Source organism: Oryx dammah, unplaced genomic scaffold (genome assembly GCF_014754425.2).
Source record: "Oryx dammah isolate SB20612 unplaced genomic scaffold, SCBI_Odam_1.1 HiC_scaffold_23, whole genome shotgun sequence".
NCBI classification, from domain to species: domain Eukaryota; kingdom Metazoa; phylum Chordata; class Mammalia; order Artiodactyla; family Bovidae; genus Oryx; species Oryx dammah.
The window spans coordinates 101,945,862-101,968,400 of NW_024070207.1; the positions used below are offsets into that span (position 1 = coordinate 101,945,862).

General features: G+C 33.9%; 1 protein-coding gene across 6 annotated transcripts in view; it reads left to right on the forward strand.

Moving 5' to 3' along the window:
* The window catches only part of DMD (dystrophin), a 2,254,125-nt gene that overhangs the window by 772,167 nt on the left and 1,459,419 nt on the right, over positions 1–22,539 (forward strand). For all 6 annotated transcript variants that reach the window (XM_040266338.1, XM_040266336.1, XM_040266334.1 and 3 more), the window contains 2 exons: positions 7,318–7,405; positions 18,510–18,751. In XM_040266338.1, the coding sequence (XP_040122272.1) occupies positions 7,318–7,405; positions 18,510–18,751 (330 nt within the window). The remainder of the gene's footprint in view (positions 1–7,317; positions 7,406–18,509; positions 18,752–22,539) is intronic.

The window sequence follows — 22,539 nt, forward strand, 5'->3', positions numbered from 1 at the left end:
TTTGATTTGGCTTAGTTTGGTTTTGGTATCACAGTGTGTAATCTAGTGCCTGATATTTAATCTAATTAATGTTTCACTATGTGAGTAAGTGATTTTTTTTTCAGTTTTGCAGACACATTTTAAATCAGGCTCTGCTACCAATATGAAGGATATAACATCTTCCGAATAAACATTTGAGTGAATAAATTACTTTTTCTGTCAAAGGGTAAAACTTCATTATAGAATCTTAAGTGAAAAGAAAATTAATTGCTTCTATAGTCAGAGTAGGACTCTGGGGAATGTGGAACTGACTTTCATATTAATTAGAGAAGATGTCATGAAAGGAGGCGTCTTTTAAAGAGATGCTGGTAAGGAGGAGGAGAAGAGGTTGTAAGTGTTTTTAATCAGCTTATTGAAGAACTAGTAAACTTCTCTTTTCTGTATACTTTGCTTAGAACTTATGCTGATTATGTTTCATTTTTTCTTTATAATACAACTAAATTGCCTTTTTGATCAATTATCTTATTTTTTGAATTATAATTTACATCCACTATTATATTAGTTTCATGTGTCCAACACAGTGATTTGAATTGTCTTTTATTTTGCACTTGAATGTATACACTTTAGAATTCATAATTTCCTGATGAGCTGTAAGAATTTTCGTGAGCACATTATATATTTGAGAATGAACAATACGTTACTCATAGAATGGTCCACTGATGCTTTTTTTTACTTGAATTTTATGTACTAAATACTTTAGATTCTGAGTAGTAGCTTCTAAACTTAGAATCACATACAGAGTATATACTGACTAACATATTATTCTCTGAGAGAAATTATTTCATAACTGTGTTCTATTATAAAAAGAAAAAAATATTGTATACATATCACTCATATATATGCATAGGCTTACACATATGATAAACAGATATTAAGGAACACACATGCAGAAAAGCTAGATGAGTCTCTACAGGAAGAAAGATTAGAAAAAGCTCATATGTCAAGGGCAGACATGATTTCATGAATAAGGTTGTTTAGTTATCAATACTTAATGTTACAAGAAGCACTGTACCTGGCAAGAAGAATATTGGAGCCTTTCATATTCTGTATAATAGTGAGGGCTAAAAGCTAACTATAGATATTTGGACTAACATTGAAGATGAAATATATGTAAGAAAATCATCCTTAACATTCAGATGATGCTCTTGGCCTTAAAACAAGGGGAAAGTTTATACACACACACACACACACACTAAAGAGATGCTGGTAAGAAGGAGGACAAGAGGTTGCAAGTGTTTTTAATCAGCTTATTGAAGAACTACTAAACTTCTCTTTTCTGTATACTACATGTCCTCTTTTTTACCAGCATCTCTCTAATGTTTTTATTTAGTCACTAAGCTGTATTCAACTCTTGTAACGCCATGGACTGTAGCCCTCCAGGCTCCTCTGTCCATGAGATTTCCCAGGCAAGAATGCTGGAGTGGGTTGCCATTTCTTCTCCAGGGGATCTTCCCGACCCAGGGAACAAACCCAGGTCTCCTGCATGGCAGGCAGATTCTTTACCTACTGAGCCACCAGGGAAGCCCATATATTTATGTGTAAAAATATATGTGTGTGTGTGTGTGTGTAAGAGGGAGGGAGAAAGAGGGAAAGAAAGAGACTGACTGATTGATTGATTTAGAACCATGGAAGAGGAAGAAAGAGTAAGAAGATGCTGAAACATTTGAGAAAATCTGAGAAAAAAGTAATCTCCAGAATTTTTGAGACCACTAAAATGTTGTTACACTTATTCTCTAGTGGGTAACAAAACATTCCCACATGCCAGCATAGCCAAAGTTTTTGCAGTCTGAAAATTCAGGAATAACTTAATTAGAGTACTTGAAAATATGATACTCTCTACTTGCCAAATGGAATTACTACTGAGTCCAAAGAATCCTGATTAGTATCACAGTCAAGAAACATTCCTTTGTCTTTTGTTCAGTATCAGTTCTCCATTTTAGAGTCTGCAGTAAGAATTTAGGATCGTGATCCTTATGAGATTGGTGTCTCTGTTGCCTTGCTCTTTCATTTAATTTCTATTAAATTCAGCATTGTCTAGTCTCATAATTTTATGTCACGTTTTCCTGGAGTCCAGGATATCTTAGCGAAGATGCCAAAAATGTTTTCTGAATTTTGTTTGGTAGGCTGTTGTCAGGAGTTTATACTCAGCTCTTTTTTTTTTTTTAATATGTTATTTTCTTCATTATATTGCAAGTACCAAGGTGAGATTCTATTGTTTTGACTTGGTGAACTTTACATAGTACTCTTTGTTTTCTGTGTGAGCCATTGTTTATTCCTGTTATCAGAACTTCATAACATTTCTGTTGGAGAGAGAATTGTTGTGCACAACTCTCAATCTAACCTAAAGTTTCCAGGAGACTTTAAACTGAATCCAGCTTTACTTTTCAGAGCTTATAGCCCCTAAACCCCTGGGATGGTTGTTTGACCACTGTATGTATAGCTACCAGGATTTGTTATGTATGTACACCTTCTTAGAGATTTTGAACTGAGGGTAGGTGGTAGAGACCATAACATTGTATATGGAGGTGTTATGCTACGGTAGACCTCACATTTTTATGCATCTACCGTATTCCAGACCCTGTTCTAGGCACTGGAGGTAGCACAAAGAAGGGAATGCATAAGTATACATGATCTACAGTTGATATGCCTGTGGGGAAGATGGAAATTAAGCAGATTAATACAGGATGTTACTGATAAATGCCAAAGATGAAAATGAAGTAGGAAGAGAGCTAAGAAGTATGTGTGTGTTTAGATAGAGTGGCAGTTGAAAGCCTCACTGGGAAGGTACCATTTAATAAAGAGTTAAAGGTAGTGAAGAATGGTCACATAGCCAAGACTGGAGCATTTAAGGCAGAGAGAAGGGTAAATGTACAGACGGAGGAGGTAAGAGAGTGCCTAGAGGATGAGAGAGTAACAAACACTATGTCTGGGGCTGAAATATCAAGGTGTTGAGTAACAGAAGAGGTCAGAGAGGGGAGGGAGATGAAGGTTGGGTGACATGGTTAGGCTTTGAGCTTTTGCTCTGTGTGAGAAGGGAACTTCTAGAGAGTGGGTTGGCTTTCTCTGTCATCTCTGTTGAGAATGTATCATTAGGGGGCAAAGGCAGGAGTAGAAATACCATTTAGTAGGTTATTCTGAAACATCCAGACTCGTGAGAGATGATGGGGGTCTTTTGACTAGTGCAGTAGTAGTGAATACAGTTGCAACATCACTTTCTGGCTGTGTTTTGAGGTGAGTCAGTAGGATTTTCTGATGGATTGCCTGTGGGGTTTGAGATAAAGAGTCAAGAGTGATGGAAAGTCATTGGACTGAACGAATGTAAATATAGATGGGTCTGAGAACATGCTAAGTGTAGAGGTCTGGGAGATGAGGAACCAGCATGGCAGACTTAGTAAAGGCAGTCTTTGAGGTGGGAGGAAGTGTGTGCTCATAGTCTAGGAAGCCACATCAGTATTCCCAAGAAGAGGACTGCTCTGAACCAAATTATCCTGATAAGTAAGTTGACTGAAAATCAACCAGTGACACTTTCTGAGTGTCAAACAGCAGAAAGCAGTGGGGACAGCCTTCGAACCAACTGAGAACAGAATGACTTCAAACTTTTGATTACCTTCATTCCTGTCTCTTTGCTACCCTAAATTTTTTCATTTTATTTTTAGTCAACCATCTATAGCTTTGTATGAAATGAAAGTTGTTGGACTCTTCACTAACATCTTCATACTTCTCAAGGCACATTTGTGCCAGTATTTCTCTTTATTTTCCAATATTCCTCTTTAAAGTGATATAACTTATCAGAACTCAGGTATCATGTAAACATAGACAAATATGAAGAGGCTATTAATTGGCTTCTTAAACCTGTATCTCTATGCCTTAGTTACTCAGTTTTCATGGACTATACATCGCCCGTGGAGTATAGTAATTGGGCTGTACACTGTTGCCAGTCAGCTTATAGACTGTCAGTGTACATATCAAGTGACCAGGCATTCCTTCTGATACCTTGGTGCCCATGCTGCATTAATATTTTGAATACCATCTCTGATGACATCCAAACTATCAGGTTATCTTTACTGTGAGTTGGAATCACATCTGTTCAAATCTGTTTGATTCATCTTCATTGAAATACCCCTAGAAGCAGCAGAGTGTGTTTGAAAGAGACCTTAACTGTAATTAGATCATCAGGGGTCTAAAGCTTTCTACTTCTGTGATTTTTTGTTGTTGTTGTTGGTGGTGGTGGTTTGTTTTTGACCATGCCAGGCAGCTTGTGGGATCTTAGTTCCTTGACCAAGGATCAAATCTGCGCACCCACAATGGAAGCACCATGTCCTAACCATTGCACCACCAAGGAATTCCCTTTACCTCTGTGATCTTGGATATTTGATAATCTTATTGGTGCTCAGTTTTATCTTGTGTAAAATAGGAGAAAATAATGCTGATTCTATCTGATAGAATTACTATGAAACACATATAAAATAATGTACATACACAGTAATTTGGTACACAGGGTTAGGCACTCCATTTTTTCTCATGGTTATGTCACTGTTTTCAAATCTTTCACAGATTTCTGTGTGTCTCGCTTTCCTCCTCTGTCAAAATAGGAGAGTGATAGTACCACTCCAGAGATTATTATTTTGTTGTAGTGATGATGCTGGTTATTGTTACATAAATTAGAACAATTGGAATAATGTGGCTAACCAAGCAAGGTTTATTTAAGCTCAAATATTGCCTCCAAGATATTCAATTCTTTGTCTCTCTGTTAGAATTACTAATTGATTATTCCATTAGATGCTTAGAATAAAGAGATTATGATCATGACATTTAGAAGGCCATTAATAATTTATTTTCATTATATAAAGGCAACATGGTATTCTGATTCTACTCTTTATATAATTTCATATATTAAAAAAACTCAATGTAGATAAAATAGAGGCCACTCTGATAGAAAATGATAATTCTAAAACTGTTGAAGAACACAGTTTGTTCTTATTGTCCTTGTTGTCATTTTGTTATAGTATGAGTGTTTATTTTCTCTTTTTTTTTGACCTGATGTAGTTAAAATTTGAGACACCTCAAATCCTGCTGTAGCTGGGAGTATTTGAATGTCATATATTTACTTAGAATATGCTTATTTTTCTCTTTTCTCTGAGTCCTTTGCAAAGACCATTTATCTTTTAATAGAGAATAAATTTAAAGTATTAGGAAACATATGGCAATTAAGACAAAAGTTGAGAATTAAGAAAATGTGAATTTTAGAGGTTCGTCTAGGTTCTTATCTTTAACAGTGTATTGTGGCTCCTTTATTTTCATGGACTTTTCAGTTCAAGTAGCAAGCTAGAACCTTCAATGGTTGTGCACATGCTTTTGTAAACAATTCAGTAATGTCTTTGTGAAACTGACTTTCAAGATAACCCAGAAGTTTCACCTGCTAATTGGTATGGGATCCTGGGAACATATAAATCCCCAAGCGCCACAGTCGATGTACTTAGAAATTTTCAAGTAGAATCCAAGATACTAAAATGTTTCTATAACCTTTGGAGTTTTGGTACCAATTACATGAAACTGTGTTCTCATTTGCTGCCCTTGATGTCATAATTTAAAGTGTTTATATTCCAGCTAGGCTATAAATACTTTTATAAAAAGGACTGACATTTTATAGTATTTTATTTCACTTTTCTAAATTTTGATTAGTTTTAATGTATGTTACATTTTTCCTGATCAGATGTATTCTATTATCTATCAGCTCTTTCAGAATTTTGCTCTCTTTGACCTTGAATCCAAGAATCCTAGTTCATGGAACTCTTTTTAAAGTAAATTTAAAGAACTCTATTCACTTGTGACTACTTCTTTAAATTGGAGAATCTTTTAAAATATTTAAAAATATATGGATTATTTTATGAGCATTCCCAGCATTTGATATGCTTGGAGAATTGTCAAATTTAGATGATTACTTACTTATCTGAAAGTATTTTTAGTGTTGCCATATTGTTTGTATCTATACTTATGTCTGCATATCTAGATCTGTGTGTCTGTCTTTAACTCTTTGCTTTCAGAGGGAAGACACTAGATCTTCACTCTGTAATTATAGTTGACACATTGTAGCTTTTAAAATGTAAGTCAACTTGGATTAAATTAAAATTTAATATACCCAGTTGTACTTGCCATGTTTCAAGCACTCAGTAAACAAACACATGTGGCTAGTGGGATGCAGATAGAAACTCTGTCTATTCTTGCTGAAAGTTCTATTGAACAATGCTCCTCAGAGTGTGCATGTATCTATTATATGCTTCCCACGTGTACTCCAATATTAAAATCTGGAATATTTGTTTAAATGCCTGTAAATCTAAAAGCTTTACAAAACAGTCTGATGTATAAAAACCTGCTGCCACAAACTCAAGTGAAATCTTTGTATAAGGTGACTATTAAATCATAGAAGTACTACTCTGATTACATGTTTAATGTATTATAGCTTGTTTTTTCTGCAGATAGTTTCAGGACACATAACATTGTTACAGCTATAGCTTTTTAATGACTATAGTAATATAGTTCTACTGCATGATAGCTTAGAATTGATGTCTCTGTAGAGACATTATTTGCTAAGTTCAACAGTATCAAATACTACATTTCGTTAAGTAACTGTGTTTCTGTTGTTTAAAAGTTAACTTTGGTTAGGAGAAATGAGCAAAGGGATTTAGGAAGCTTTATGAAACTCAATTTCTTTTTCCTTGAAATGGAAGTACTTTGACAATTTTAGAAAAATTAGCGTGCAGTCTTATATTTAGAAAAATATGGGTTTTTTCCACTAAATGTTTTATGCTAGTATACTTTTTCCCATTGTGTATACTTATTGAATTTTCTGTTTTATTTTTAATAAAGAATATATACTGATGTTATTAGGAACAATTTCAGTGGTGTATTTTTAAAAGGTAAATTCCACTTTAATGATCTAACAGTTTACTGTTTCATGGTTTGTTATGATTTGACTTTGGTTCCTTTTGCGGGGGCAGTCTTAACTTATAATACCTCAGAAACTATTAGATAAAAAATGTTAACAGTAGACATCTTATTTTTATTTGTTTAAGAAACAACTCAGTATGAAAATGACTTGTGCTTCATTGCCATTTTGATGCATCTATTGCCAAGAACTTGAGAAAAATATCTTTAGATTCTCATGATAAACTGACAGAGTGAAATATCTTAAGGTTTGAAAGGGCAAGTAGAAGTTATAATTACTGTGTAGTTTCACAATCCTTGTACTGAATACTCACCTTTGCTATCATGCTGCAGGCCATAGAGCGAGAAAAAGCCGAGAAGTTCAGAAAACTGCAAGATGCCAGCAGATCAGCTCAGGCCCTGGTGGAACAGATGGTGAATGGTAATTACACGGAGTTGATTTAGATAATCTTCTTAGGGATTTGATAAACACATAGGTTCATATTTATCAGCTGAATTATATCAGACAAGCACTTCCTGAATGAAAATTTAAAGTGAGTGTGTGAGCTTTTTATTGTTGTTTCTTAATGCAAAGCAAATTATTTGAGGAAATTCAACTTTGAGTCGAATGGAAGAAAATGAGATGTGGTAGAATATTTTATTAGTCTGTTGCCGAGAAATCAATTTTAGTGCAAAGTCTGCTTACATTTGTCCAAATGATTTAAGAAAACAAGATTTGCAGAAATAAATGGAAATGTAAGCAATCATATGATATATGTAAAGTGATTATAATCAGATTTAAAATAATTTTGGAATATATTTTTCCCATACCTATTTGCTAATAATATATTTGACATTTTCTGTGTTGTTTTCATTTTTTAACTTATTTGAAAAAAAAAGGTCTCCTCTGGGGACCTTTTTTTTTTTAACTTCAATTATTTTGAGTGAGGTAAAAGTACAAAGGTAACAAAACAAATTTTAAATGAATTAAAATTAATTTTTGCTAACACTTGGTACCCCAAAAGCTGTCTGAGCAAAATGCTATTGATGTCGATTATAAACAAAGTTCTTTCCAGTTGTCATTGTTATACTACCATATTCATTTCTAGGTGTAAGTAGTTTATGAAAATCAGTGTGTGTATGTGCTTAGTCGCTCATTCGTGTCTGACTCTTTGCGACTCCATGGACTGTAGCCTGCCAGGCTCCCCTGTCCCTATAATGCTATTTCCAAACAAGGTTATTTTTTAAAGAATATGTTTATAAGAATATAAAACCAAATGTAACAAATGTTTTTGTTAGGCATGTCAGCTTTTTCCAGTACCTGCCTGCATTCTGAGGCATAAATTCTGTGTTTGAATTATTTTTGCTTTAATTGCCACGTTGGCATTAAAAAATTCAATGATATTCCTAGGAAATCAATTCATTCTCTCCTTCTAATGGGCCCCATGACTATATTTGGTTAAAAATAAAAGCAAGCAAATATGACAGCTGATGGTTGGGTTAACAAGTTAAAGAATATATAGAAGATGCAAAATATGAAAAATATAGTTGTTTAGATATATGTTTGCTGGGCAGTTTAACTGATGAGTTTGACAACAGCATATTCATATTACATAAAATTATATGATCTAAAAATATCCTTATACTGTTATATAATTTCCCCCTGGTAACTGCATTATCACTTTTTCGTTTTTATAAACTGATATAAAATCTATACTTTTACATGGTCTCTACTTTAAATGGCCTTGGTTCATAATCAAATACAAAGCAGACCTTAATTCAGATTATCTGATAGTAGTATACACTGAATTACTCAAAAAATAGAACCCACCTGTTAATACAGGAGACTTAAGAGATGCGAGTTTGATCCCTGGGTCGGGAGGATCCCCTGGAGAAGGAAATGGCAACCCACTCCAATATCTTGCCTGGGAAATCCCATGGACAGAGAAGCCTGGTGGGCTACAGTCCATGGGGCTGCAAAGACTGAGACATGACTGAATGATTAACTAAAAAAAATAAGTTAAAATTTTAGAAATTAAAGTAATGATGTTTTTAAATTGAAGTGATATGCAGGGTTAAAGGGCTTACCAGGTGACTCAGCAGTAAAGAATCTGTCTACAAAGCAGAAGATGCAGGAGATGCCACAGGTTCAATCCCTGGGTCCAGAAGATACCCTGGAGGAGGGTATAGCAACCCAGTCCAGTATTCTTGCCTTGGAGAATCCCATGAACAGAGGAGCCTGTCAGGCTACAGTTCATAGGGTCACACAGAGTCACACACTACTGAAGCGACTGAACACACATGCACAGGTTAAAAATGATCATATGATTAGTGATAACATAATTTTCTAGATTATTGCCCTCATAGCTCAAAATTTTGGAAGCACGAAGAAAAATCATGATCTATACTAGGTCTTTAATAAATATTAATTGGCCGATTAAATTCTATTTAGCAAAGCAAAATTAAGGCAGTAATTGAGATAATGACATTGGTAATTTCAGTCAGAAAATAATAACACTTCTTAAGGAAAATTCTAATTTCTGTACAGTGCAAAGAGCAGTAAGGGATAGGGGGTGTGATTTGAGACATTCCTCATTGGATGACTATATTGACCAAATTTTAAGCTTCTCATGTGTTCTGTTAATGACTATTTGGTGTAGGTGATACATGATTAATTTCAGATTTGAGCTATAAATAGAGCATAGGTTGTTCTACTTTGCTCCATTCAATCAAACAATTTACATAATTACTAAAAAGTACACTCAAAGATTCTAACTTATCATTTTATTCCTTTTTGTCTTTCACAGAAGAAGTTGCTTAGTATTTATTTTAAGCAATTGTGCAAGTTGAGTTAAGCCAGACATGCAGTAAGTGCTTGGAGTACCTTTCTAGGTATATATCAGAGGAACCCCCAATCCTAAATTGCAGTTGCTCTACCAACATAGAACCAAATGCTAGAGTATACTGATGTGGTTCATGAAGTTGAAAGACACACAAGTTTCTCTAAACCAGATTTCTCAACAGTTATTTCAGTAAAGCTCTTAAATTTGCAAGTTAAGAATTTCCTTTCTCAAGTGTGACTATGGAGTGTAATAAAATTCATAACCATATAAAACACATGCATCCTTGCTTTTTATTTATAGAAAGGAAAAAGAGAGCTGAATCATGGTACTTCATTTATGGTCCCATGTAAATATCTATTCCTTTAACCACATGTCTTGTCCTTAAAATTTAAGATAAAGGCAGATCATTCTTATATGATGTTATAACTGTATCCAAGTAATGCAAATATATATACATTAAATGTTTGATTCCCCATGATAGCAACACTTAACATATATTCATAGTTTAAAATATGTATGGAGATAAGCATAAATATAGCTATTATATTTTAAAGAAAGCATTCCATAACTATATATGTGTGTGTATATATATGTATATATATATACACACACATAGGAAACTGAATTTTTTACATAAAATAATTTATCATAAGATTAGAGCGTGTTTAAAGTATCTAGAATGATTTTGGAACTCTTTTTCCTTCAGAATGAAACTCTAAGACATGCAAAAAAAGATTCCTCAATGCTTATAGTTTACATCAGTTTTGACCCCAAATGGTATATTTCCAAACATATTTCCAAATCAGTTTTGGCCATTTCTAAGTATCTACTGAAAGCATGAATTTTTGGTACCACTTAAGAAATGCAAAAGAAAAAGTATCTGTTAGTCCTGAAGGCATTTACCGAATGAATTTAAGAAAGGCGCTGAGAAACAGGGAGTGAGGTAGTGTCTCAAAATGGTTAAAAATACAGAGATTATTGCCACGATGCCAATATAGAAGAAACTGTTTTCATTTGATGTTGCAAAGTTGTACTAAAAATCAATTGTATGTCCTGAAAACACTCTTTCTCATAACACATGTTTAGTTTTGCAGGGTTAAATAGAAATTATGATCAATTAGAAGATAATTTCATTTTGGCTGCATCTTATCAAATGCCAAGCGTTATAAGCAGAATATTATAATACAGTTGCTATTAAATATTTTGAGTTTTAATATCAACTATATTGTGAATTTTTCCATAGAATGATGTATACTTAAATAATATGCAGGAATTCAGTAAGAGATTCTTATTAATTCATTTGGGACCTTTTTTTAAATCAAAAAGTTTGCATAAATTATTTGTATACATCAAAGCTATACATGAACATTTTCCTGTTAAGTGTATCAGTTCTTTTAGAAGACTATAAAGGATCTTCATGCTCATAATGGACTAAAAAAGGAGGCTACAGTGATACTAAAAGGGAGAATATTATATAAAATGTTAATTTCTGGGATTTTGACATGGAATTTTGATACAACTTTGATTTATCTATTTAACTCTTTCTTTTAATTAACATTGAATTTATTGCTCCTGTATCAAAATCAGGTGATCAGATAAGTATGGGGGATAGTGTTATAGTGTTGAATGGTGGAGAGCTCTTCCTCTTGGAGAAATTTTTCACAGATAGAATCTTTATGAAGTTTATTGCCCCTATATAAGATTAGTATCATAGCCTTAGTCTCTATAAATTATTCACATCCTAGAACTTTAATGAGAGTAAGTGGGAAATGAAATTGGGTACCTAGTGATCTACTTATGTTTCCTGTAATTGTGATATTCTGAGAAGGGGAATTTCCAGATTTTTATTTATTGAAATTAAAACAATATACAATATGGACCCTCTTTAATGTTTATTTTTATATTAATTTAAACACAAAATGATATAAACTAATTAAAATTTAATAAAATTTTATTTATTAAATATCAAGTATCTTGCTATTATATCAGTAATATAGATTATTAATAAATATAGGTTTCAAATATTTTATTTTGAACAGCTTTTTAACTCATTTGCATAACTTCAGAGCAAAAGCTTTTCATTGTTTGAATGAGATTATGGGACCTCAGGACAGTCTAGAACAGTTTTATGCCTAAAAATATGCTTACTTCATTTTTATCTGTTTAGCATTAGACTTCATTTTTCTTTTTGTAAAATAATGTTCTTGCATCAAATATTTAGTCTCTTTTTCAGTCAGATATAACAAAAAAAGACCCTGGTTTTGTTAAATTATTTTCCTTTATTAATATTGAAATTACCAAAATGTTGCATCAAAACATTCATTTAAAAACTTAAAATGGTTTTACCACAGTTTGCAGAGGAGATCCTATAATTATCTAATAGGGTTAGTAGTGTTTTCTACATTAAATTGTGCTTCACTTTCAATTTCTAATTGTAATTTTCTATGTGTTAGTTAAGAGCCTGAAGACAATCACATTAAGGAAATGTTTAAATAAAAGTAGTAATTATTAGTATATTAGACTAAAAGAACATTTCAAAACCATCATCCCATGAGTGTTAGATTATAGTGTTTAAGGTAAAACCTAATAGTAAGTCTGCTAAGTATCATAATTACACAGACAAGGGCTCCTCTTATCCATAATATTAAGTATGGAACAGTATTTTTAGTATTTTGGTTTATAGTTCATTAAATACTTTAAAATGAATGATGTCATTTGAATTTGGGCAAAACTTTGTCAGATGGGTAAGGGCAAGCATTAGGGTCCGTTTGACTCACCTCAAAGGCAAACCTCTCATTATCTTTTCACATCACTGTGAAGTATTTTCAGAGGCAATAACTATTCTAATTGTATATTTTAATGGAAAGTGATTTTGTAGCTGCTCTGTATATCAATGGGGCATGGAAATGGTACTGTTTGCAGCGGTCCAGCCCCTCCATCATGAATGAGTAGCTTTCCACGGTTGTACTCATTTCCTCTTCTCTTATTCTTTCCTGAGTACTGGGCAGCTTGATTTATGTTTCCTGTTTTTCCACGTGACACTTGGGATAATGGTCTACACAGAGTTCACACTCAATAAATGTTGTTAATTGACAGACACATTTTTCTTTGCTTAACTTTAATCTCCAAAGGAAGAGACTCGGTTCCTAGTATGTGTGTCTGTGTGTGTCTCTGTGAGTCTGTGAGTGTAGTGTGTGAAGGGAGGAAATTAAAGAGGTCACCGTTGTGGAAAATTAGTCACAAAAGCAAATACCAGTAGAGATCTGACTTTTTTCCTATGATAATTCAGTGCTGTTTAGAAAAAGAAGAAATGAAAAAAAAGTTATATTTGTAAATTTATATATTAGATTTATTAAGGACATGAATTTTATGCCCAATCTATTTTTTAAAGCTATTATTTTTTAAAACAAGATGATGTGGCAGTTGTATAAAAGTTAATGTCATCAGAAAACACCCTAGAATTAGTCTATAATACTCAGACCTTATTTTCATGGACTCTGATTAAGTTTCAACTACATTTTAGGCTGTTATATTAAATGCCAAATGGATTTGTAATGACCCTCACTTAATATGCAACAAAAACAGGAGACTATTAGCAACTTTATTTTAAGTTTTCACTCCAAATATTCTTCTAACTCAAGAGCTCTGAAAACACAGGTTTTGTATTCTACCCTGGTTTCATGGCTAATGATGAATATACTTGATGAGGAATACTTCACTTTAAGTGACAGTTTTGAAGTACTTGCATGGAAGGTGGTACACAATTAAAATTATTCTAACAGTCTGTTATGCACTGTATACAAGTAATAAAATTAATGGATGCACTTCAAGTAATGATCCATTTCCTCTGGGTGCAATATATTTATTCATAGACTATTTCAGGGGTTGTTTAGAATATGAAATGTGAATGGATTATGATCCATTATCCCTGAGATTCTAATGTGCTACTATGAAATGGTTTCCGTAAGTATTGTTCATAACGCCTGGTGAGTTAATGTTTGTGTTCTTAAGTAGCTAAGAAAAAATTAGAAAAACGGATGCTCAAACAGTTGATACTTAAAACTTTGCAGGTATAAACTGTCTTGAAACTTAAAGTTTTCACTTAAGAAGCATAATTCTATGAAATGCACATAAAATAATTAAATTGAATAATAAAATTATTCACATGGGTGTATTTATTCTGAAAAGTTTTAAGGGAATTTTTCATAATCTCATTACTAGTACTAGATAATAGATGGCCAATTAATTCATGAAGTTGAAGTAATAATGTTTCCAATTTTAGTTGATCCCTCCTCCAGGGGATCAAATTCGAAGGAAAAGAGAATGCCTGGGTCTCTGTATTTGGCTTTTCGCATCTGCGACTATTGCTCCCCTAGTGTTTGTATTTGTATGAAGTAGGCTATTGATTTGGTGTTGGGCAAGTTCACAGGTAAAGTGTGTTTATTTTGTACCTACTCTAAGCTGAGAATTCTATCAGATACTTCCAGTGGAGACATTTTTCTTAGGAGATTTTATAGTTTAGAAAGACAGGATATACTCTAGTTGAGCAGGAAGCATATTCATATATGAATTAATACAGTATTTCCATATAAAGCTTTAATAATAAAATATCTGATTTTCTGCAGTCAAAATCATATATTATTCAGTGACATGTAGAAATTTCTGTTTTTAACTTTTGGCATGGCTATCCTCTGTAACTTGAATTTCAAATGATTATAAATTTATGACCGATTATTCCAAGATTCCCTAATAAGCTCTTATGTATTCATTGCTGATTGATATTATTTCTTATAAAATGTATAAATATACTTTATCCCATATTAGTGCCATATTATATAAAATTACTACTATCTTTAAAAAATATTTATTATTTTTCACAAATTATCTTTTTCAGTCATTAAAAACTCCTCCTGTCCCTAATTTCACCATTTGAAAGATCTGATCTCTTTTCCTTGTTTCCTATAGGTTCTTTTTTCATTTCTTTATATTAACATTGACTAATATTTATTGGTTGACTGGTATATGTCATGTTTGGTGTAACAATTCACACATGTTAACTCAGAACCTTGATAGGTGTTCTATGAAGTCAATTGTATTTTTTAAAAATTTTTATTTTATATTGGAGTATAGTTGATTAACAGTGTTGTGTTACTTTCAGCTATACAGCAGAGTGATTCAGTTATATATACACATGTGTCTATTTTTTTTCCAGATTCTTTTCCCATTTAGAGTACTACAGAGTATGGAGCAGAGTTTCCTGTGCTATACAGTAGATCCTTGTCGGTTAACTATTTTATATATAGTAGTGTGTACATCAGAGAAGGCAATGGCACCCCACTCCAGTACTCTTGCCTGGAAAATCCCATGGATGGAGGAACCTGGTAGGCTGTAGTCCATGGGATCACGAAGAGTCAGACATGACTGAGCGACTTCACTTTCACTTTTCACTTTCATGCGTTGGAGAAGGTAATGGCAAGCCACTCCAGTGTTCTTGCCTAGAGAATCCCAGGGACAGGGGAGCCTGGTGGGCTGCCGTCTATAGGGTCGCATAGAGTCAGACACTACTGAAGCGACTTAGCAGCAGCAGCATCAGCAGCAGTGTGTACATGTCAATCCTCATTCCATGGATGAAAAAAGTACTGTCCAATATGAGTATTTAGCAGAACCAAGTTCACTCATTTAGTAAAGGGAGAGGTCAGATTTGAACTCAGGTGTGCCTAATACCAGAGCTCTTACTGTGAACTTTTGTACCCTTTTGCCTGCCTTTACCATTTATCCTCGTAAGAGATCCTTCTTGTACATGTTATACTTTCATTCCCTTTATTCAGTTATAAAAGTCAATATGCTTATTAGTGGAGAGTACTGTAGATTTCAAAGTGGAATGGTACTCAACTCACTTTTCCCATTTATATTAATTTCTTTTGTAGCAATGTTTAGCATTTGGACATATTTTAGGCATGACACGGAACTGATAATTTCAGGTAATGATCAAGGACTCATTAAATTCTATTTCTGGATTTTATTAGGTGCCATGGAACTTACTGATACTTCATTATAATTTGATTTGTATTTGATGATTAAATTAACATGTATTATTCATATTAAAATTAATTTTTTTTCCAATTGCTTAGGGGTTTTCATGTGGTTGACCTCAGGAACAGTGAGATAATATTTTCTGTATTCCCTTATCATTTGGACTAATGCTAAATAAATTCAGTCCAGCATCATTCCATCAGTACTTTTAATTTACTTTAGCACTTCTTGTCTATCATGGACTTGGACTACCAAGGACTCCTTTCTTCTAAGTGCTTATTCACATTTAATATATGCTGAAAATATTTATCCTAAACATCTGGTCCTTTAGATCCATGCCACATTTTTGAGTCATTTTCTAACATAATTTACAGTTTCTACCCTATGTATTTTTAGATTACTCCATTTCATTTTCCAGCAATAGTATCAACATTTTATCACAGTATTTTTTCTCAAAATGAGTGCCTATATGACTGGACATTTGGATTCTTCTCTTATACTTTGCAACAAACATGATTTTATAGCTACAGTTTCTTAGTGGCATCCCTCGGAACATATTTTGGTATAATTCTTGGTCACTGCTCAAAACCAAATTATCCCAAGTAGAATATCCCATGAAACATCCAGATGTCTCAATGTCTCAATAAAACCAGTTGCTTCCTTAACTATTACAAGGGTATTAGAAGAATAATTTGCTCCTGCAAACCACAGGCTGTCTTTTATAGCTGTATATGTGGAAATGATATTTGTGGTTTGCTTTCTGCAGTGTCATCTTGAATAGTGTCAAACTGAAATTAGCGAAACTAGAGCTGTGTTTCAAATGAATTGAGAGATGTGGTTTGGCAGCAGAGCATAATTACAACAAAATAAAAATCAGAGTATCTGAACAGAGAAAAGTAGAAGAGAATAAAATAATATAGTTGTCGACTTCAAATCCATGTTTTTTTATTCTTTATAAAGAGTGAAAGAGGAGGCATGTACAAGTTAGCAGAACTTCAGGCCTCATATTTGCTAAAGATGGTCTTCAGACTTCTTAATAATTTACTGGTCCTTTAACTAAATCATATTATCAGAAAGTTGTATAAAATGGACATTCATAAAAGTTGATTCTCCTGGACAAGTTGGTCTTCTCTAGATCACATTAGCCCCTTAGATACTTTAATCTAGAGGAAGACTGTTACACTGAGCTTATGATCTCTTTTGAGATTTGTGAATATATGTAGGAATAGAAACATTTGAGTATTCAGTATTTGAGAAATATTAAGAAGTTATCAGTGCTGTCATAGCTATGTTTTAATGTCCATATTATATTTAATATCTTTAGTGTAATTTACTAAAGAAGTTGCTATGTAAACAAATTGTGTGTAAGAACATTTACATGTTGTGAACTCTACAGAATTAATAATGTGATATTGCTGTACTCTTGTTAGTATGGCATTAGTTACATATTGGCATTAGTTACATATCACACTTTGAAAAAAATTAAATGAGATGAAATATGTTAAAAGACAACATATTCTGTAAGACATAGTAGGTTTTCTGGAAGGCTAAAGTTGGTAATGATATGGTTATGTTTCCATTTTGCCCTTGATAGACTTTTTTCTGCTGAAGTATTTCTATAGCTCGTTTTCAAATATTCAGATCAACCTCCACATTTGTAAATGATGTGTAAATAATTTAAAAATCTTCTTTATAATTAGAAAGGTTTTTTTTTTTCCGAATGCTTGTTTTCTTTCTTTGGACTCATGTTCAGTCTGCTTATTTCTGGCTTTGTATAGCATAAACAGATAATTAAATTGATTTTTTTTAGATACATGTTCACTTTTTACAAAATAGAAGTAGAGTCATGGATGTAGAAAGCAAACTTCTGGTTACCAGAGAATAAGGAGAGGAGAGGGATAAATTGGGAGATTGGAACTGACATATACACACGACTGTATATAAAATAGAAAACTAATAAGAACCTGCTGTATAGCTCAGGGAACTCTACTTAATACTTTGTAATGGCCTGCGTTGGAAAAGACTCTAAAAGAGTGGATACATGTATATGTATAACTGATTCACTTTGCTATATACCTGAAACTAACACATCACTATAAATCAACTAGATGGCTAATAAAATTTTTTAAAAAGAAATTAGAAATTTAAAATTTTATGTCCATATTTTAATTAAATACATGTATGATGCAGTGATCAATAAAGGGATTTCATACAAAAAATCCAAATAATAACAATTCAACTAATTGTAAATCTTTTTAAAAAGTAAAAATATAAGTTACTTTTTAGACATATAGTTTAATAATATACATGATATTTAACGTTTATTTGGAAATATCCAAAAAGTTATTTGACTGTAATCTTCCATCCCCCCATCATAACTTTGTGCATTTTTTGTTTTTATTTAAATGTATTCTACTCTACTATATCTTATGTATCCTTATCTAGTACTTTGTTGTATTCATATTCTTTGATAAAATGCAACTCCAGCAATTTGCAGTCAATAATCAGAAATCATACTGATACTTCAGCTTCTTCAATAAATAAATGATTTATTTGAAATCATTCAGATGATGAATAGTTTTAAACTTGAGTCAACGTTGATTTTCAGATAATGTCTTTCAGTTTGTGGCTTCAGTGGATATATATATATTTTTAAATCTGTCTTTCTAGAGGGTGTTAATGCTGACAGTATCAAACAAGCCTCAGAACAACTGAACAGCCGGTGGATCGAGTTCTGCCAATTGCTAAGTGAGAGACTTAACTGGCTGGAGTATCAGAACAACATCATCGCTTTCTATAATCAGCTACAACAATTGGAGCAGATGACAACTACTGCAGAAAACTGGTTGAAAACCCAACCCACTACCCCATCAGAGCCAACAGCAGTTAAAAACCAGTTAAAAAATTGTAAGGTAAGAATCTTTGCTCCTATTTGGCGCATCATAAGTAGGACTTTCTTAGAAATTTCCAGAAGAATAGCAGAGTACTTAATGATAAAATTTTCCTCAAGTGTTTAGTGAAACACAGTAAAGATTAAAATAGGTAACATATGGATACTTGAGTCCTGCAAGCTTAGTTACACATAATTAATTGATTTTGTCAGATTGCAAAATGATGAGGCAGTATTCGAATGTGGGAACCACATGTATCCTATGGAAAGTGGAAAATAATTTGGAGCTCTTTCTTATAACAGTTAGGAAAACCCAGTCATATGTTCAAAATGTGGAATCCACACAAACACAAGCAGCTAATATCCTATATAATCAGATATATGAGGAAAATCTTTTTAAATGGCAGTTATTAAATTTAGATAACTAGAGGAAGGTCATTTACAAAAATACTTTTTATATGTGCTTAGAATATAGAGGAATCTCAAGGGATAGTACAGTAACCCAGCATCAGAGCTGTTATTATTCTTAAAATAGAAGGGATCAGGGAGAGAGAAGTTACAGAAAGCCTGAAGATGAATTAGATGTCCATTGTAAAGACAGCTTTCAGAGCCAGTCCAAGTGCTAACGCAGGAATGGAGCCAGAAAAATAGACACTCTGTTTTACTCTCTTTCTTGCCTTCAGAATCTGAACAGGACTCCCCATCAACTGAAATTAATGAGAAGTCAGAGGACAAAAAGTGGTAGTCTATAACTGTCATTCTAGTAGGGTAAACAAGATACAACACAGACAAAAGGGCTGCAAAAGAGACTAAAAGAGTATTCTGCGTGTGTAAGAAAACAAGAGATATATCAATAGAAACAACTTGAACTTTTTGCATAAGTAGCTACTACAAAATGTTAGTTTGTATAGTTAAACACTTTTTATGGGAAGTGGGAAGTTGCTTACAGGATAGATGAAAAGATTTCCAGGATGAACTTTAAGGGTAGACTGAGATGACTGGGTTTAATTTTAAAAGCACTAAATGAGGGTTAATCTGCATACTTTGGAAATAATGGTTTAAATAATGGGAAAATGAAGGTGGAGAGATGACAGGGTTGGTTTGGAGGCTATTGAACCCAGAAAGTGATGGGAAATTCAGTTATTTTGAAGGGGAAGTCAAATGAAGGATTTGATGATGGTTCTTCACATGATGAAACTACAGCTTTACCAGAAAGTAAATAAATTTAGCAAATACATTTGTGGATAAAGAATACCATATAGTGAGGCATTTATTTTATTAGTGAAATATACAAATATAGGGAATTTCTTTTCCCTATAATTCTAGATACATTTTGCTATTAAAGAGTAGAATCCATGACTTTGTTCTGTAAATTAGTGGAATATTTCACCTATATCATTTCTTGCAATAAAAAAATCTGATGATAGTTCTTTAACTTGTTTCTTGAGATTCAAATATAAATATTAATTATATCTTCAAAATGCATTCATTCATAAAATACATATTCAGTGTCTCTAATGTGGCCAAGAATGATATTAAGTGTATTAACTGGTTCAGGCTGCCATAACAAATACCGTAGACTGGGTGGCTTAAACAAAGAAATTTATTTTCTCACAGTTCTAGAGGCTGAAAATCCTAGATGAATGGCAAGGTTCAGCTTCTGGTGAGAACTCTGTTTCTGGCTTGCAGACAGCTGCCTTCTCACCACGTTCTCACTTGGTCTTCTCTTGGTACATGTGCATGGAAGGAGAAAGATCTCTCTCTCTCCCTGTAAGGCCACTGGTCCTGTCTTAAACTCTGCGTTTAAGACTTGATTTAACCTTAATTACTTACTAAAAACCTCATAGCCAATGATAGCCACCTTGTGAAGTTAGAGTTTCAGCACATAAATTTGGGGGGGGGCATCATCCAGTCCACAGATTCTCCCTGTACCCCCTTATTTATGTCCTGTCACATACCATGAGCCCCCAAAGTCCAGAAGTCATAACTCATTCCACCATCAACTCTAAAGTCCAAAATCTCTTCATTATTTAAATCAGATATGGATGAGACTCAACATATCCTGAGATAAAATGCCCCTCCAGCTGTGAACCATTAAAACCAGGATGACATATGTGTTTTTAAAATATGATGGTGGGGCAGGCTTAGGGAAAGGCATTCTCATTCCCAAAGGAGTAAAAATGGGGAAGAAAAAAAGGGATGATAGATTCTGCTGTTGCTGCTAAGTCACTTCAGTTGTGTCCGACTCTGTGTGACCCCATAGACGGCAGCCCACCAGGCTCCCCCATCCCTGGGATTCACCAGGCAAGAACACTGGAGTGGGTTGCCATTTCCTTCTCCAATGCAGGAAAGTGAAAAGTGAACGTGAAGTCACTCAGTTGTGTCTGACCCTCAGCAACCCCATGGACTACAGCCTTCCAGGCTCCTCCGTCCATGGGATTTTCCAGGCAAGCGTACTGGAGTGGGGTGCCATTGCCTTCTCGATAGATCCTAATCAAGTCCAAAATTTAGCAAGGCCAATTCCATTGGATTTAAGGTTTGAGAATAATCTTCTCTGGCTTGATGCCCTTCCTTCCAATCCTGCTGGGGTGATAGTTCTACTTTAGGACCTACTGGGGTGGCAGGCACTTAAGTGTTGGGAAGGTCAGCGTGAGCATTCATTGATCCTACCCTTATAAAATTGTCATAGAGTAGATGAGAAGACATTAAGTAAACGATTAAATAAACAGATATAAAATCACCACTGGGACAAACGTTTTAAGCAGAGTTCTGGGAGAATATCTAACAGGGAAAATCTGACCTTGGTAGAGCCACTGAGGGCAGCTTCCTTGAGGCAGGTACATTTGAGTTGAAATTAGGAGAACAGCAGGGAAGGAGGCTTCAGGCAGAATAAATATGGTGAGGAGGGAGCAATAATAACCAAAGAACTGAAATAAGGCTGATGTGAATACTGAGCATAAAAAGGCAAAAATGCAAGCATATGGTGGCTCAGACGGTAAAGCATCTACCTGCAATGCAGGAGGCCGGGGTTCGATCCCTGGGTCAGGAAGATCCCCTTGAGAAGGAAATGGCAACCCACTCCAGCATTCTTTCTGGGAGAATCTCATGGACAGAAGAGCCCGGCTGAACAGCTAACACTTTCAATTTTCACATAGGAGACAAAGCAATGATTCGTAGGGCACACTAGAGCGTTGGTCTCTTTCTGAGGAGAGAATGGAGATCACCGGGAGTTATATATCTTAAATATTCTCTCAGGGTTAGAGAGGTCATCCTAAGTGAAATTAAATCTTTTTTTTTCTGCATTCAGCCACAAAATTCCAAATTCTGATTATACGATTCCATCCCTTTTTATTACCCTTACTCTTTCTCTCTTCCCCATTGGTTCCTATTAATTTGATGTATCACCTTAGGTAGACTGTTTAGCAGGACAGCCCAAGATCATTCACACAACAGGTAAAATTGTACTATTTCGTTGTGATTAGTGATAGGTAAATAGATTAGCCCTTCCTATTTGTCAGTGTATTTGGAGATGTTTTTTAGGAGTAGGGTGCAGATTTAACTCTGAATCTAATATTTACCAGAACTGTTCTTGGTATGTTGAGGGTTAGGGAGCACTTTAGGAATTGGAAGAAATCCATGGACATTTTCCTGAGAAAAATACACGTTTTTCGAGGGTAAACATACAATTTTAAAGGATAAACAAACTCAGAGAACATGCCTTACTGTGGAGGACCAACCACGCTAAGGCTTTTTTATGGAAATGAGTAATTGCTATCATTGTTAACATCTTTTAAATGTTAAATATTTGAG